The following is an 18,246-nucleotide window of genomic DNA, read 5'->3' as shown; positions in this document are numbered from 1 at the left end:
TTTATTTATTATATTAATTTTACTATGATTGAGATATGCGTCCTTAATTAAAATCGTATGCAGTCGTTCCGCTAATAAACTCACAGATCGGGAACCGTGACGGCCGCCAAAGAGTTGGATGTCCTTTTGAGGGGATCGAAAGCGCTTTCTCTATTCATAGTTACATTACCTATTTTATTCTCCTTCAGATTTTCTCGGTCAGGTGGCAGCGTTATCATTTACGCATTTATTTTGCGCATTTAGCTTTGAGTAAAGTTTTGGTTTATTGCCGCGGGCCAAGGCCACAGGTAGCCCAAGCTCTCCTTTTGTGCCTTTTGATCTTACATTAAACATTGTACGAAAAACAAAAAAGTGAAAATAAAGAAAAAATAAAAAAATGTAGATTAGTATTCTGTTTATGTGTGTTTCCAGACCACATAAAGCTTTGTCTTTGGTGTTTTTTGAAGAATCCCTATTCAAACAATGTTCGGGACGGAGTCCAAGGTCGGAAACTAATTTCGAGCATGCCTCACGTTTCGTCCATAAATCCACACTTCCTCCCGCTAAATCGCGCTCAAATCTGGGTGACATCCTTACAAATAGTTGGGTTTTTGTTACTTTATTACGTTCAAGGATGTTTGCCTCTCCTCGACATGAGTGAAGTCAATTAGGAGCCACGCTTTCCTCTGTATATGTGTTCCCGCCTTATCTATTCTACCTTTTTTATTGTCTCTGGGGAAAAAAAACATTACCACATGGGATTGATCAACGTAATAAAGTTTTCCAGGCGCGTAGTCAGGATTTCGATGGGGAGGGATTTAGGAGAGGGTGAGAAGTGTTGGACATAGGTATATATTTCATAGGTTAAAATATTTAACAAACTCTTCAGCATCCCCCTTTAAAGAAGGGCAATCACGCTGACATTTTATGCTCCCGCTAAATGCGGAGTCACACAAAGCATCCATTTCCATTGGCTAATTCAAGCGAGTATCCAAGATATTTTCAATCAAATATCGTCAATAAAAGACTTCATTCTTTAATGCTACCAAATTCTTTTATGCAGAGGAAAGACGAATGTGACAGCATTAATTTAGTGCGAACGACTCGCAAGCACTCAACACCATATTTACGCATTTTAATGCATAGGGCTAGAGAAAACAGATCCTTAGTTAATAAATTTATTTGCGAGAACAAATGCTCGCCGTACTTTGATTCGCTGGGCACTCTACTGTTGTCTTCCTAATCTGATGGGGTTTTCCTAATATGTTCTTGTTACATTTAAACATTCCAAACTAAGGATGGCCTCGTCTTTCTTGGCTACTTTGCGCATGGTGTTACCTAGAAACATGTGTTTCTTTTTGAGTGGGTATGTGTATTGCTTGCTCAGTATTCTCCCCAGTCCTGCTCTCCTCCTCGGTCTCCATACTCTCTAAATGGAGAGAATCCCCGGCGACGGCTAACTTAAGACTCTCGGCTACACCACGCTGCTCATCTCTATGCTCTTGTCTGGAATTCTCTCCATCAGAAAGATAATTTCCCACCAATGACCTGCCATGTTCGATCTTTGGCAAACTACTTGCTTGAGACTTTTGTATTTCTTTTAAATTCGAGCTGGAATTTTTATCAACTATGGTATCTTTGTTTGCGCGAAATCCTTCACTTAACTCGACAGCTGGTCTCGAAGTCAAGTGTGCGTCCTGCGCTGATACATTTGAGGTTATGTCACAATCTGGGACAAAGCTTATTGATTTTGAATGATTTGATTGTTTTCTAGATGGTGAAACACAGGCTTGGTCTGCGCTATGTACACGGACAGATATTCGTGGCGATTCGTTTGCGATGTTGCCGCCTCTTTGGGATGTGCTCTCTGTTGTATCTACTGGAATGACTTTAGCATGTTTGGTTGCGCAGCGGGATGTTTGAAGTGTGGAGCTCTCTTCTTCTGGTTTACCGAGAGCGAGAATCTAGGACAAGACAAACACAAGCAAATATCAGTTGTAATTTAGTTCTGTCCTTATCATAGGCTAAATTTGTCTAATATTGGTTCAGTTTTATGGTGGTACATATGATGTAACAAAGGGTTATGAAGCTTGAAAGTTACCTTGGGTATGAACATGAGGCAAAGTGTGATCGTGGTGCATATGATGCACACACACGCCCCAAGTCCGTATGTGAAATCCGGCATGTCCTTAACGACCAGCACCACAGGAAGCCCAACAACGCAAGAGAGCACCACAGTATATACTGACACGCCGATGTTCCGTGAGTCGTTTAGCGCGGGGATGGTAACATTGCGAGTCTCCCACGCGAGAAACGCGCCGAGAATGAGCAAGAGTCCTGTAAAGAAATACACAAGTCGTAACTAAAGTAACCAGCTGAAGTAACGCTGTCTTAACCATTGTAACGCACTCTCATCCCACTTCGCAGTCGCGATGCAACTCGGTCGTAGCTAACGTAACAGTCTTTTCACTGACGAAGAAAAAAAAAAGGGAGCCGAAAAAAGTGACTTATGAGCTCACGCGAGTGTGAAAATTGGCGCAAAGGAGATTCTAGTGGAGAAGGAAGAAAAAGAGGCATTCCGCTGCTATGATTCGTTTTCCTTTTGCGTCCCCCTTGCGCTGAATCTTACACGCGCGAAAGGTTTTAAGTCGCTGCTTCCTTCGTAGTGCAAAAAGGCATTGGAAAAGGAAGGAGCCTTGTGTTTTGACTACATCACAGGGGTATCATATCGCTGCTTTTGTCTTATGTTGTTTGTTGATGTTACAGACCCTTATAGGCAAGAATAACCCCTTTCCACTCCATCACGTGGTCACAGGAGCAGTACTCGATGTAAGGGCGCACAGCTTCAAACCCATTCTCATCCTGCAAACGAAGGTACAATAGGCAAGTTTTAACTGATTTTTATACCTTTCCATGTATAAACTAATTTCTATACCTTTCCATGTGTAAACTGACGTTTCTATCTTTCCAGTGAACTGGCTTTCACAACTTTTTACGTGTGAACTGACTTTTATACCTTCCCATGTGTAATCACTGGCTTTTGTACCTTTCCATGTGTAAACCCTGGCTTTTATACCTTTTCACGTGTGAACTGGCTTATACCTTTTCGATGGGCAAATACTTGATAGCGCGTATGAAGGGGTTCAGGACTTGCCAGGCGGCTAGGAGCGCCGTATCCACTGCGAGTAACGCAATAACGATACCATAAAGCTGATGGTCACGAATTGACTGTAAAAAAAAACAAGAGGACATCAATAGAACGCGGGGGGGGGGGGGGGGGGGGGGGGGAGGGGGAAGACCACAGGTAGCAGAAGGAGAAATTCAAGGCAGTCCCAGGCGTTCTGCACGGGTCTCCTGTGGTGAGTTGTTGTAAGTGTGACGTCACAGGAATTTGCTCGTCCCAGATCACACCTCCTCACGGTTCCTCTCTGAGCAAAGAAAAACCGGTGATTTAGCGTGGGACTAGGCGATACTATTATATGGATTATTAGCCTAGCCACAGACGTTGTATTCGGGTATCCTGTGGTTTCTGATCCGGCATTCCCCAAAAAGTATTTGTAAAACTAAAATAAATAAAAGAAAATTGTAAAGAATTGTCCTCTTGAGGACACATATTCAGGTTTTGCAGTCCAGTACTACTGTATAAATAGGGGCACCCAACGACCTTTTTCGGGCAAATATCTGCAAGGTCACCTACGGATTTCGGGGTCGGCGTAGAAATACTATACTTATTCGTAATTTATGTATTTCTCTGTCACCTATGTTTCTCGGAGTTGCTTTTGTTACTGCCATCACCTAAACGTTTCGGAAAAATGTCTAGTTTGTCGTCTGTCAATCCCCTATTTTTCTTTATTTTTTATTATGTGAAGTTTTTGTAGCCGTAGCACTTTTGCATATATCATATCTCTCCTATGTTTTTCGGGATATTTTTACGACCGACATGCTTTAAAAAAGGGACCCTAGTATTTTCGGGAGCAAGTATAAAAGGAACATTACCTAGAAATTTCGCTTAAACACGAAGGCGCGGTATAAAAGGGCCTAAGCCCCGCCCCCATTTTTCAAATGGAGAGAAAGTCCAATATGGCGGCCATTACCGTTACGAGCCCAGTTAACAAAGAATGCCCCCAAATCTAATGATTTGATATCAAACGCATAAATAATTTCCCAAATGAAAGAAAAGATATATTTGATTTGTACTTCAAGCAGCTTTTTTGGCAGCGAGAAATGATATTTGTCTTAGAATTCGTACATTTACGACGCCTTACCCTTCGACACCATTTTTGGTATGTTTACCTTCCCGACCCTCTTAGGGAAGGATTTGGTGAGCTTGGGCCCGCAATGACCACAGTTATTGTTTAGCAGTCTATCCTAAGAGATATGCGTGCAACGGGGTGCAAGCAGAGCTAAATTCTGCCATTCTTAGCGTGTTTAGAAAACATGTTTCGTTGAGCGATTTTGCTTCATTTCTTCGCACTTTTCTTGGCCCGTAGAATTTGTATTTCAATTAGACATTCGGTGAAATAATGAAGAGCATTGTACCCTGGAAAGAACCACCTAAAATGGAGACATTGCAGAAAATAATATGTGGGTTTTTGTAAGTTCTGTACTGAAATAGCACGCAACATAAGCAGAAAACATAAGTCACTTTACAGTTGTAGTGTAAGAGGATACTTCTCGCACTTCAGTAAAACTTATTCTAGCGAAACCATTATTTCTACTTTCTTGTTGCTGCAACAGGTGCTGCAATTGGTGCCTATCTGCTGTTGAACATCTGTTCAAGAATTAACCAAAAATCCATAAAGTGTTTTGACATTTACATTTAGATGTTGAACCCCAGTTGACTTCTACTTTGACAGAAAGTCAATTTGCCAAGATTTATCTTTATTATTTTTTTACCAAATTTAATAGTTGAATCAATACATGTTTACCATGATCAGGCTTCAGCAACTGACCCAAGTTTCATAAGATATTTCAGCGGCATCAAGGGATTGTGCGAGTGAAACTCTGATATTACATTATCTAGGATGGTCATTGGTCCTTTCTCTGGTGCCATCCTGCTGTTAGTACCAGACTTTTTGATCCAGAACATAAAGAAAGGCTAAGTCAATTTACCCTCACCCTGTCTGTCATTCATACGTATAATAAACAGAGTACTAGGTACACCTGTTTGAATAGGGAGTATAGTGCAATTTGATTTCTAGGAGAGCACTTGGTCATTAGACCATTGTGCCATCGTGTTACTTTATCAGATGCAGGGTTAAAAGTAGGGCTTAGTACCATCCCAATAAAATGCAACACTTACTACTCTACAAAACAAGGGAATGGTATACTAGATTTTTCGGATCGCTGAAATTTCGTCCAATCCAAACGGATAAAAAACATATAGGAAAGCTCTATATTGTGTAAAAGTGACTGCATACGGCCGGTTGTAAAATTTTCGTCGTTGGGTGCGCTTGTATCAACGCCATTCCGTTTGCGAACACGGCCTCGTAATACGCCCTCGTGAGAACACGGCTTCGTGTGAAAATGGCCGCCTCGTGAGACGACTTTTGGTATTTAAAGGACTCATATTTTCCTTTTAGAGACTAATGACTCTCTCTACTGCAATCATAATTCCCCCCCCCCCAAAAAAAAAATAATAATAATTGTCACTCGATGTGAAAAAAATGAAATGGAAATATGAAAGTGCAAAAAAAGCCGCATCGACTAATTGGACAAAATTATTCTCGCAAGCGTATATTATACCCTACTACCTACTACCCAGTCAATGGTTACCGCGCATACGAGACAGCAGAAAGTATAGCCTTAACTAAATAGTGGTTGAGATAACTAGCTTACCCTTCGTTCAATTCTTCGTAGGAAAATGACATGAACACGCCAAGTCTTGGAAAACATAGCGCCATACGCAAGTGTAAAGCCCACTGACAGGGTCCACAGTTTCACCTATAAAGACAGAAAAGAATAATGAATGGACGACAGCGGGACAGATCGACCAATCAATGGACAGACAGACGGACGGTGCTCCGTCAATGGACGGACGAACGGACGGACTGACAGAAAGACGGACAGTGAAATCCCACCTGACAGAGTGTCGAGTACTGATCTTCACTAAGGTATTTGCCATCAAGTCCTGACAATAAGGCGGCAAAATAGATGATTATGCAGCCAATCACGGTGATACTATTCATCCGGGGACTACTCATGCGAATGAACCTGAAACCAAAGTGAAAATCATGTGATATTTAAGCCGAAGAGCGAGTGACTTTTGGAAAATTGAAAAGCACAGTGAACTGGGATAAACGGCCTAATGGCGAACTTCTCTCTAGTTGTAGATCAAATTGGTTGGTTGTATGTACCTTCTTTCCCTGTAGTGAATGTTGAAGGCGAGAAATCCCAAGGCCAGGAGGATCCCTATTGAGCAGAACAGAGTGATGACGATGAAGAGGGAGGCCGACACAGACACCAGCTTCAACTTCACCACCATTCGATCAACAGGAATCGCTCCATCTATAAGCAAAAGACAGTCAGCAAAGATTACACAATATAAAAAGCGCAGTACTCGATCATTCTTGCACCATGATATTCTTACGATATTTATCGCTTAATTTATATTTATAAGATATTCTGCCAGAGGGTTCGAGTATTGGACATTAAGCAGATATTTTCTTGAAGCTCGAAAATCAAATTTCTTTTATTCGTAAGATACTATACCCTTAGAAGTGCTATGTCGAGCCTAGAGTGTTGCATTTTTAAGGAATAAAAATCGAGTAGAAATTAATATGTAAATCATGTCACATAAAGGCTCGTTCTACAAACGCGTAAGAGAAACCTTAATTACTGGTAGCATTGTTCTACCAATGCATTAAGGAAAATTGTTCATTTAATTTATAACCTCGTTTTCACTTATCAGTCATATCAGCTTTCTGAGTCTACCTATACACTACCTGGTCATCATAGAATGTTATTGTACCTGGATATCGTAGAATGTTATTTTACCTGGTCATCATATAATGTTATTGTACCTGGTCATCATAATGTTATTGTACCTGGTTATCGTAAAAGGTTATTTTACCTGGTCATCATAGAATGTTATTGTACCTGGCCATCATAGAATGTTATTGTACCTGGTTATCGTAGAAGGTTATTTTACCTGGTCATCATAGAATGTTATTGTACCTGGCCATCATAGAATGTTATTGTACCTGGATATCGTAGAATGTTATTGTACCTGGTCATCATAGAATGTTATTGTACCTGGTCATCATAGAATGTTATCGTACCTTGCCATATAAGCTTGCTGGGTCCGTCAAGTATTAAGGTGCCATGGATAGAGTCGTAAGTCCCAATTTTGACCTCTCTATCTCCTTGAAGCTGTTTCACGATTGCTGAGCCGATACGATCACCTTTACTGTTGAACATGATCTCACCCTGAAATAAATAATAAGCAGTTGTCCTACTATCTAATACAATTTAACAGCTTTAGCGGCAACTTTTTCGATAATGTTTGCTTTTTATCATAGATTAGAATACCTTCTTTGGAACTTGGTTAGGTCCCAAGAGAAGACGTTTAATTGCGCATAATAATTCATAGATATCCATTCAAATTTCTCCGAGCTTCTACACATGGTTCTGCGCAATGTTTCAATCTATTCCAATCCTGGAAGTGTAATAGAAATCAGTTCTAAAGAAAGTGGTAGATTGGAAGTTCTCGCTGTTTCCTTGCCTTACCGACATTCCCTGATAGTGAAGGCCTTGAAGGATGGACTTGAACAGAGCGGACATCGAGCTGTCATTGAACCGGAAGTCCTCAAGCACTCTGCCTTGAGCCCGCAGTACAGGGATGGCTTTATCCAGCGTCTGCGCCACGGCCCACACTGCATCGTATCCGAATACGCTGTATTCGTTACGGGTATAGGGTGTGGCATCGACACGCTTGAAGTACCGCTCTGTTAGCTCAGCCGCAGTCTGTTGATGGAACGTAAAGAGCCATGGTTGGAGTTTACAAGTAAGCATAAAAAAGATCGGTCGGAAAAGCGCGTCAGGCGTTAAATATTTGTCTTTGATAAATATTTGATAAACTCCTGACCTGTCTGTTTATCGTTAAACGGGGATCTGTGCTCCAGGTTGACTCCATGATCGCGATATAGTTTCCAGCGGCTAGCTTGATCTGCGCAGGCGTGCAATCAGTGTCTGTGATGTTCCACCACTGGTCGCTAAACCATCCAGGAATAAGCCATAGGTACCGTGCACCGTACATACCTTCCTTGTATGCCTAAAACACGATATTTAATCAGGGACAGATTATTGTATTTTGGCACATTTATAATCAAGAAAGCATGAATAAGAGGGGGACTCCTTTGTATTACAGGAAAGACTTTACCAATCTAAAAAATAGGAACAAAAAGGAAACTGTGTGCCTCATAAGCAAATGCGTTTACTTGTAGTGTGTGAATGCGATTTTGTGATTTGTTGTGATGATCAAAGCCAGCAACTTGCAGCAAGCCGAAGTAGCTAAGCCCTTCGGGTCTATCGAGGCTTCCATCGCCCACGTAGAGTTAGCTTGAACAGAACACTTTGGTGCAAAGACAAAGACTTTGGAGTATGTTCAAGGGAAAGAAAAAAATGTTATTTTACGAGGAACTATGTTGGTGTTGGTTGTTTTGCTACAGAGACAAAATGGAGATATCTGAACGCGCCCACCGCAGAACAAGGTGGTGACAAGTCTTTTATCCTCCCTGGGAATCACAATTCAGTCCATCGTGGACCATAAGGGCGGCTAAGTGGTTATGTGTTACACTTAGTGACGTCAAGGGACGAAGCAGGGCGAGTGTTATTTAGGTGGAATACGATTCTCACCCTACAGAAAACCTTCCTTGCCATTGCTGAATAGAACATCCCGATTATGATACGAGCATCTTTTTGCTGTGAAGATATAAACATTTTGGTCAATGCCCTTTTATAATTTCCCTTTGAAGACAAAGTAACACAAATTCAGTAGGAAAAACAGCCAGGAACGACAGAAGAACGAACGCGCAGACAGATCAACAGAAGGAGGAAAACAAGCAAAGAGATACAGCCACGACGGAAACAGAGCCGGACGCAAGGACTGAGGACATACATACAAAAGGACGAACTTCTTATTTGCTTTTTACCTTTAGGTTAAGTATCTGGAAGGTAGGGTCGTTTGCAAGGTTTTCTGATGAGATGACCGTGAAGTTGTTTTTGTCCAGCATCTCCCTTAAATGAATGGCTGTCTATATTGAAAAAGGACATAAACATAAGAAATATAGCAAGGTGCAGGCGCCTCACGGTACAAACAAAGATGCCACTTGTCATAAAAAACAGTTATGCTTCATACTTAGTTAACCGGAATATGGTCTTAATGTCGCTGTTTTCAGCATAATTGTGGGAAGACAGACACCACCCCCTCTCCTCTGCACGCCTTCCAAAATTCGAAGTTCAAAAAATCGCAACCACCCCCCAAACATAGAAGCCCCCCCTCCCCCGTAAAATGACTCTCCCCTAAAAATACCTTAAAACCCCATTAGGGTTTGCAACGAAAGAAAGCACTTACTAGCGTAAAGAGTCCTTCGTTCTGATAAACAGTGGCGACGTTTTTCCAGCCGTATCGTTTGAGAATGGCGATCCTTGCAGGATTACCAATGCTCTCTGTGTAGCAAGTCCGGAACAAAAGAGGGTAACGGGCCTGTTCAGACAAGTGCATCGAATTTGCACTAAACGCCATCTATGACATAGGAAGAAAGATAAAATTGAGATAGAAAGATATAGAATAATAGGAAGAAATATAGGATTCATCATATCCCCGGGGGTTACTCCCTTATATGGGCTATACGGGGACGTGCCGCCGGACAGGGTATGGTTTTTGACCTCTCTGTCCTAAACAGGGTATACATTTCAGGCCTCTCTGTCCTGAACAGGGTATAGATTCCAGGCCTCTCTGTCCTGAACAGGGTATACATTTCAGGCTTCTCTGTCCTGAACAGGGTACATAATTTTAAGCAAGGCTGTCCTAAACAGGGTACCGATTTGGTTGCCTTTCTAAAACTCTCGACCCGCTGATCTCGCCGCCGATCTGATTGCCTTGCTTGCTCCCACGTGCTAACCGGGTCCTAAAATTGAGGGTGTTAATAATACACCAAAAACTGGAATTCGACTCTGCCAAAGTTTCGTCTTTAATAAGACTTCTTCAGGGCAATAGATAGACGTTGACTATCTATTGACTCATAGAAAACAGGAAATCGTAGTCTAATTAAAATTAAATATATCAAATAATATTTAAAAATTTAAAGCTATGTATATTCTAATAAACTGTTCTCATTAAGATATGGTAATAATTAAAAAAAACCTATTGGCCCATTTGGGCCCGTAGCAAGCGTTAAAAGAGGGGAGGTCTTTTGACTCCCTCACTTTAGCTATTGTTCATTCCAGATTTTTGCAGCTATATAAGAGAAAGATTTGTGGCCATATTCTAAATTAAAAGGCGGCAGCCTAAGGCGAGAACCACTTCCTCGCAGATTATAATCTACAGTTAAAATATTGAATAGGTTACTAAGATTAACGGGCAAGGCTTGGGCCTTGCCCGTTAATACATTTGTACAAGATAACAAGGCTTGGAATCGCCTTCTTAAGTATAGAGACTGTATATTTGCTAGATTTAAAAGTTGTCCTAAACAGGGTCCTAAAATCAAGGGTGTTGTCCTAAACAGGGTATGGTTTTTCAGAATTTTTTGTCCTAAACAGGGTCAGGTTTCAAAACCCCCAGCGTTACCCCTATACCCAAACACAGGCTGAGTACCCCCACCCCCCACCCCCCGGGTCATATTGAATTCAGTGTGGTACTCAGGAGACACTAGTAGAGGTGCCAATATCAAATTTCACGTCATCTACATACAGACCTGAAAACCTCAAATAGCAAACGCAAACGCTTTAGCCATCACTTTTTACCTGAATTAGGTTCCAGAAAGGAGGAGTCTTATTTGAACCAATTTCCAGAAAGAAAAAGCCTTCACAAGGGCAGATCTAGCTTTTCGCTAAAGGGGGGTGGGGGGTGGGGGGTGGGGGGTTATGGCTCAGTGACAAAGGGGGGAGGGGGTATTTTTTTTTGGTCATATGGCTTTCTGGCAGCCCAAAGGGGGGTTTAAACCCCCTAGATCCGCTACTGCTTCACCAACACTACTACTTTACCTTTCTGAATCAAGTTCCAGAAATGAAAAGCCTTAGTCTTTTCTACTTACTTATATAAATGAAGCTTAAGGTCTTGGTAAATTTGACACCACTGTTTGTTTTTTAAGTTTTTGCAAAACCTGTATCAATATTTCTTAAACATTATTTTTGCAAAAAATTTTTTTCCATAAATCGCATTCTAAGACGGCTAAAATGGGCCTTTGCTGTTTCCCGTGACCTGTTGACCGTGTATTCACGCCAAATCCTGTTGACTTTTCTAGCGTATTATTTTGAGGCGAGAACTCAAGCTTCTCGGGCGTAACCCCGCGACGGTTTTTAAGATATCGCCTTCAAATGTTCGTGATCTGATAGATAATTATGCCATGTCATAAAGTGTGTGAGGAATTTTCGATTTTCGACTGAAGATCGCTTTTACAGCACTTTTCGTGGCAGTTTCGCCAGAAATGAGAGTTCCAACTTTGATTCGTAATATTTTGTTGACAGTGTCAAATTAATCGTTGGTGCTAAGAAGAGGGACGCCATTACACCCATTCTCAAGGAACTACACTGGCTACCTGTCGCTACTAGAATAGACTTTAAAATTCTTACAATGACACATAAAGCTCTCCACAACCAGGCTCCTGAATACATCACTGAACTCTTAACACCGTATACGCCATCTCGATCGATATAGACGATATAGTGACACTATAAGCTGGATAAGGGCCAGAGTCTCCATCGCCCTTCTCCGTTCTGCGCTTGTCTGCTTCGAGGGCAAGGGCAAGAAATTACAGATTCGATTTGAAGAACATTGACTTTAAAATTGCCAACTCTGAAAGCTCGGGTTGAATAAGATTAATGTACTTTTTTAGTTTTTAGTTTTCTCGATATTTTAACACTCCATACTTTTAGAATTAGTTTTTTGCTTTTAAATTATTTTTACACCTTGTTATCATTATTATTGAAATCATCATCATCATCACCATCATCATCATCATCATTATTATTATTATTATTATTTTATTATTATTATTATTATTTATTTATTTTTTTATTTATTTTACACCACTAGTTTTTGGCACCAATGGAGGCATGGGGGTAGATTGTAAGAACTTTCTAAAATCCCTTGCAGAAAAAACTGTCTATTAAGAACGGCGAGGCTTATGCCAGTGTAATCTCATGGATACGTATCGAATTTTCTTTCGCAATTTTAAGAACAGTTCACAAATGTCACGTTAGAGGTTCAAGATTCCCGTTCAAATCAAGCGATGTTTTAAATGATAATGATTTTATATTGTATGTTATGTAAGCCCGCCATATATATATATATATATATATATATATATATATTTATTATTTTTTATTTTTTTCTATTTTTCTCTTTCGCATAATTTTTTTTTTTACTTTTTTTATTTTTTTTTACTATTTTTAAATCTTACTGCTATCAATTTTATAAACAAATTTTTGTAAATCATATTTTAGATTATAATGTTATATAGTGAATTTTAATAAAATTAATTTATTATTAAATTATTATTATTATCATCATCATCATCATCATCATCATCATCATCATCATCATCATCATCATCACCATCATCATCATCATCATCATCATCATCATCATTATTATTATTATTATTATTATTATTATTATTATTATTATTATTATTATTATTATTATTATTATTATTATTATTAAATAACAAAAAGTCCTCACACACTTTGGTAGATCATCTATCTGTCATTGAGATGCACTTATGTGCAAGTGCATGCGCAATAACGCGAAGGTGTATAACGCTCTAGAGTAAACTCCGTACTTTTGAGTTTGAGGCATCAAAACTTAAACACGGAATTAGGTATTGCAAAAATAAAACTTGCAGGAGATAATTCAATTTTTTATCTTTTATTTGAAATATATTTGTACATGTAGTGAAAATTGCGGCGCGACAAATTTTTTTTTCCGCGGACACGTCGTTTACCTTTACCGAGACCTTAGGAGCTTTCGTCTTCTCTACTAACTTATCTGAGTCAAGTTACAGAAATGAGGAGCCCTGGAGGATCCGCCATTGAAAACTTCTTACTAACCTGAATCAAGTTCCAAAAATGGGAGACCTCGGCCGTCGCTTCTGTCCCAACAGAGCAACCACCGCCGATAAGCATAATGGGGGATTTGTCTGATGGCAGCTCGAGGAGGTCCATTAACTGTCTGATGCCATAGCCTCGTTTGCACTACGGTTTTAATATGGATATCATTAGCGATATGTGGATTTAACGCCACCAGTAAAATTGTGAAAAAAGGTGTGAATACCGTAATGACTCGAATAAGCGCCCGGGGCGCTTTTTTATTCTTCTGCTAAAATATTTGCGCAGAATTATTAATTATGGTATAGTTGAAATACATAGTGAGTCGCCTAAAAAAAAAGCTTGCCTCAAGTACATTCTGATGTTGTTATAACAGCAAAAACATTAACGCAACAAAGATAAAGTAAGATTGCATTATTGTTGTTATCAGGAAATTTTGTTACACACGAGGTTATCTCGCGTTTAACTTTACACATCTATTTTTGCTTGTTACCCTACGGCAGGCCTTCACTGATGATTTCCATTTGGGGGTTAATTTGTGAGCAGGTGTATGGCCTTCCCTGCCTTCAATTAGCAATAATAAAAAAGCCAAGTAGAGAAATTCATATACCTACGTATAAAAGGCATGTTGTTTAAAGAAAACTACATAATTTGAATTCGATCTAGACACTATCACTTGATGTTTTTTGGAAGACTGGCCATGTGATCGTTGGACTTGCAATTTAAAGTGTCATGAAGTATACGTTCGATACGATTTCAAGCGTCTTTAGGATGTGGAAAAGGGCAGTGTGTTTAATAATGGAAGTCACTAAAATGTTAAAAGCATTCGCTGTGGGTGTGCGGAAACCTCGAAAGACAAAGGCCTTTTGAATTATTGCGCAGTCAAATACCTTTTCGGTACAAGGAAAATGGGTCACTTTCCTTATTGGTCTTTGTTTACCATGCTCGACATGAGTATTTTTTCAATAATTTCAATTAAAATTTTTTCAATAATTTCAATAAAATACTTGATTTACTCGCGCTTGCAATGTACCCCCGGTCCTCCCTTGTTGCACTCGTCTGAGTGAGAACCGACATTTTTTGTAGCTTCGAGAAATTAGAAAGGGATTTTGAATATCAGTGTTTGAGATATATTGTGTGGGGAAGGGGGGAGGGGTAGGGGAGGTAACACTATTGCGTTGCAGCCTGGACATGTTGCAGCTGATGTGGCGAATTAGAAAGAAAATATTGCAAATAATGCATTGGGAGTTTTTTCTCGACTTCAATGAATTAATTCAATACCATTCTATTTCCATATTTCTTTTTTGGAATATGAAATATTATAGAGCTAATTATTCTTAAGTGTATATTTCGATAAAAAGAATACTAACAAAGAATGTCCGAAGCAGAAAAAGGAAAGTATAAATTGGTGATGTAATATTGATATATGCAAATTTTCGTGTTTCCAGTAAAATTAAGGACTGCTATTTCAGATCGTGCCGTTGTTTGTTTTAGAGTTTAGGATAGCAGTTATTATTAAAAATATCTATATATATATATGTATACGTTATGCACCCAGCAGGGGTAGCTAAGTAAGTCTATCAGTTCTCCCATTGTCGTATCTTAGACCATGGAGGCCCTGTGGGGAGTTGTGCCATTTAAAATTCAAATCTTAATCGAATTTCTCCTATTTTCCCTATAAAACAGTGAAGGGGAGTCACAAAAGACCATGTTTAAGAACTTAAATTTGGTATTTTGTTTCAAGGAAACCCACCAAAAAGCATATGCTCATCTTATACTTGACTTGACGTTTAACGATTCACAATTTAACTCGTCAATAAGCACAATTATCGACCAAAGTTTCATTGTAGTAAAAACACTTTATCAATAACTTACTTTTGTGTCTCTCCATTCCATATGCAGCTCGTAGTCTTGTAAAATCGTTGAATTATTCACGTCTTCTATCGCCATTTCCACGGCAGGCAAAACTCCAGCAGAACTCCAGCCGCCATCAGAAATATCCACAGTAAAAAAAGCGCCAATCCAGAGTTTTTTCCTCGTTGAATTATTAGCAATCGAGGCTGTTAACGTGGCTGTTAGAATAACAGGCCACAAGAAATTAATGAACATATTCGAGACTTTCTTGCGGGCGATGTCCGCGGTAAGGTCAGTAAAGTTTATCTCTACCCGCGACTCTTGAAGATTTCTCCTGGTTACTAGTTTGCCCGGTTCCCTTCACAAAAGTTGATTTGGACTTTACAGGAACTGCCTTTGAGCAGACGCTAATATCACCTTCCTATGCATAATAGTATACGATCTGCTACAGGAAGCGAGAGTAGCGCGCTGACTTGATAGGATTGGAGGAATCATTAATTGCAATTTCTTTTACACCAGTAAGAGATTAAAGTGCTCGTATGTTTTATCCTGCTTCCTTCAACTTGAATCGGTCTAATTACAATAACGGGGCAGTATAATCGCGAGGCTTGTATTTCATCTTCTGAATTATTAATCACTTCTCTGGTGAACATGTCTGGTAGGGGTGAGCATAATATGCTCTCAAAGCCTCGACCACTAGGGTAATGACGTTTGATTAGACTAATGTTTATGATAACAGTATACAATTAGGTGTAACTGAAAACAGCTTTGTAAAACTACCAAGGAGTTTTAAGTAGTTATTTACAAGAGGGTTATCTAGGTAGCATCGATCATAAATTTCGACACGTGAACTGTAATCATAGCAACTTAAAGAGTGGGGGGGAGCAATGATTTCAAAGAAGTTATTAATTTTGTCTAATTTTACGTTTCCGTATCCAATTGTTGATAGCTTGACAACAAGCAGTAACTTAGCTACAAATGACGCACCTAAGCAATTTCTGGATTGTCTTTTATGGACCTCCATTTGTGACATTTGAGTCTTATTGATGCATGGACAATAATGTGAGCGTTTCGTCATAAGTGAACGAACCATTAAGTGCCCCAGACTGCGCAGATCTTTCTGTGTCGCTCGATGCAATAACCGTTTTGTTTTAGTAGGAGCCAGGGTCATATTTATTTTTACAAATTTGTTTTGTTTTTTTAAAAGCCTAACCTCGAAACAAGATAGGAGATCGGAGCAAAAAATAAACAAATCTTTAAACATTTAAGAGCATTTGTTAGCACAGCTAGATTGATAAAGCGTATCGCGGTGGAAAAGAAGGGTATTTCTCTGGAAGCAGTTTGAATTTTTTGTGATCTTTGTATAAACAATAAAGGATTAAAAATTTGTTTGTGAAATCATTAAACTGAGTTCGATGGATCCACGAAAAATCCCTCGTAAAAGTTGCCTCAGGAAAAAAATCTTGTTACGTCTTCTATTTATAAGTCTCGTATAGTGGAACTGACGGCATTGTTGGTATCGGGGTAACCACTGCCTTCACTTCCGCGGGAAATAAGTGTGCATGGTATTGTGACAATGGCGACACTAAAATCCCAGCCATTGGGTATCTTTACCTTAACTCATGTCAATGACTGGGTCATCAGCCTTCGACCGTGGCTTACAAACTGACGCCTATGTGTTAGACTTTGCGAAAGCCTTCGACCGTGGCTTACAAACTGACGCCTATGTGTTAGACTTTGCGAAAGCCTTCGACCATGGCTTACAAACTGACGCCTATGTGTTAGACTTTGCGAAAGCCTTCGACCGTGGCTTACAAACCGACGCCTATGTGTTAGACTTTGCGAAAGCCTTTGACAGTGTCCCCCGCGAACGGCTCAAGTCCAAACTGTACAGCTATGGAATTGGTGGCCAAACCTTGAAATGGACTTTTTGGATGCCTTTTTGTGTGAGCGGTACCAGCGTGTTTGTGTCAATGTGTCAAAGTCAAGCTGGTCGCGGGTGACACCGGGTGTGCCCCATGTACTGTCCTTGGCCCAGTCCTGTTAAACGTGTTTATAAATGACATATCAGAATCTGTACTGTCCGAGATCCGACTCTATGCAGACGACTGTATTTGTGACCGCACCATTAGATCGCGACAGGATTGCGAAGAGCTACAGCGCGACATATCGAGACTTGTCCAGGTCTATGAGTTTCCAAGCAACCAAGTGTAACATGATCCGCATCTAAAGGAAGACCAGAAACAACATCAACCACCTGTACTATCTGGAAGGTGTGACCTCCGATGGAACAGACATGTTGCTGAAACAGTGAGCAAGGCCAACAAGATCCTAGGCCTACTTAGGCGGAACCTGCACTTTTGTGACACAAAAGCGAAGGAAGCAGCTTACGTCGGCCTCGTTAGGCCGCAGTTGGAATATGCAAGTGCCATCTGGGATCTGCACACAAGCAAACTCATTGTGGAGATTGAAAAGGTCCAGAGGCGCGCAGCACGCTTTGTCACGTCAGATTAGTACTCTTTTTGAACCCGGCACAATGAGGCGCCACCTTTCCGAACTGGGTTGGCAGCCACTCGAAGACCACAGGCGCACCTCCACATTGATTCCTCTAAACAGTGGCCTGAATAATGACTTGGTGTTACCGGCAGATCTCAGAAAACCATCTGGCGCCCTGCCCCGCACACAACACATCGAGTTCTACGCCATCCCACACGCCAGAACTAACACATACAAATATAGCTTCTTGCCCCGTGCCCTGAGACTGTGGAACCACCTTCCACAGTCTGTCATTGACACGAGAGTCTGCCCAGAGGCCTTCCACGCTGGGCTTTAGATGTGGACATGCGCTGCGCACTTATATATTTGTATAAATAGGTTGCGCAATAAAAAAGATGAAGTAAAGGAATAAAAATTAAACACATTTTAGTAAAAACTTGAAGAATGTTTGTTAGCACAGTTAGATTGATTAGGCGTATCGCGCGGTGGAAAAGAAAGGTCTTTCTTTGGAAGCAATTTGAATTTTTGGTGATTTTTGTGTAAACAATAAAGGAATAACAGAAAGAAGGAAATTCGAGTTTTATTTTGTGGCAAACCATAAAACTCAGTTTGATGGATCCATGAAAAAAAAAAAACGTAAAATAGTGG

The 18,246-nt window shown here is 40.1% G+C and overlaps 1 protein-coding gene across 3 annotated transcripts; it reads right to left on the bottom strand.

Annotated features, from left to right (window-relative positions):
- Positions 1–813: 813 nt before the first annotated feature.
- Positions 814–16,464, bottom strand: LOC5521308 (gamma-aminobutyric acid type B receptor subunit 2). 3 transcript variants are annotated; one of them, XM_032366490.2, is made up of 15 exons: positions 15,124–16,420; positions 13,252–13,395; positions 9,554–9,685; positions 9,132–9,233; positions 8,836–8,901; positions 8,066–8,251; positions 7,708–7,944; positions 7,260–7,407; positions 6,336–6,486; positions 6,060–6,192; positions 5,818–5,922; positions 3,082–3,207; positions 2,748–2,841; positions 2,081–2,316; positions 814–1,943 (listed from the first exon to the last, which is right to left on the bottom strand). In XM_032366490.2, exons 1-15 carry the CDS (start codon positions 15,355–15,357, stop codon positions 1,314–1,316), a joined length of 2,724 nt encoding a protein of 907 aa, XP_032222381.2. In that variant the 5' UTR covers positions 15,358–16,420; the 3' UTR covers positions 814–1,313. The 3 variants fall into 3 exon arrangements, with proteins under 3 accessions (XP_032222381.2, XP_001641114.3, XP_048580161.1); XM_001641064.3 differs by having other exon boundaries at positions 9,554–9,724; positions 15,124–16,414; XM_048724204.1 differs by having other exon boundaries at positions 1,856–1,943; positions 2,055–2,316; positions 9,554–9,724; positions 15,124–16,464.
- Positions 16,465–18,246: the final 1,782 nt, after the last annotated feature.

This window comes from Nematostella vectensis, chromosome 2, assembly GCF_932526225.1.
Source record: "Nematostella vectensis chromosome 2, jaNemVect1.1, whole genome shotgun sequence".
NCBI classification, from domain to species: Eukaryota; Metazoa; Cnidaria; class Anthozoa; order Actiniaria; family Edwardsiidae; genus Nematostella; species Nematostella vectensis.
This window is presented reverse-complemented; position numbering and strand designations above follow the sequence as displayed.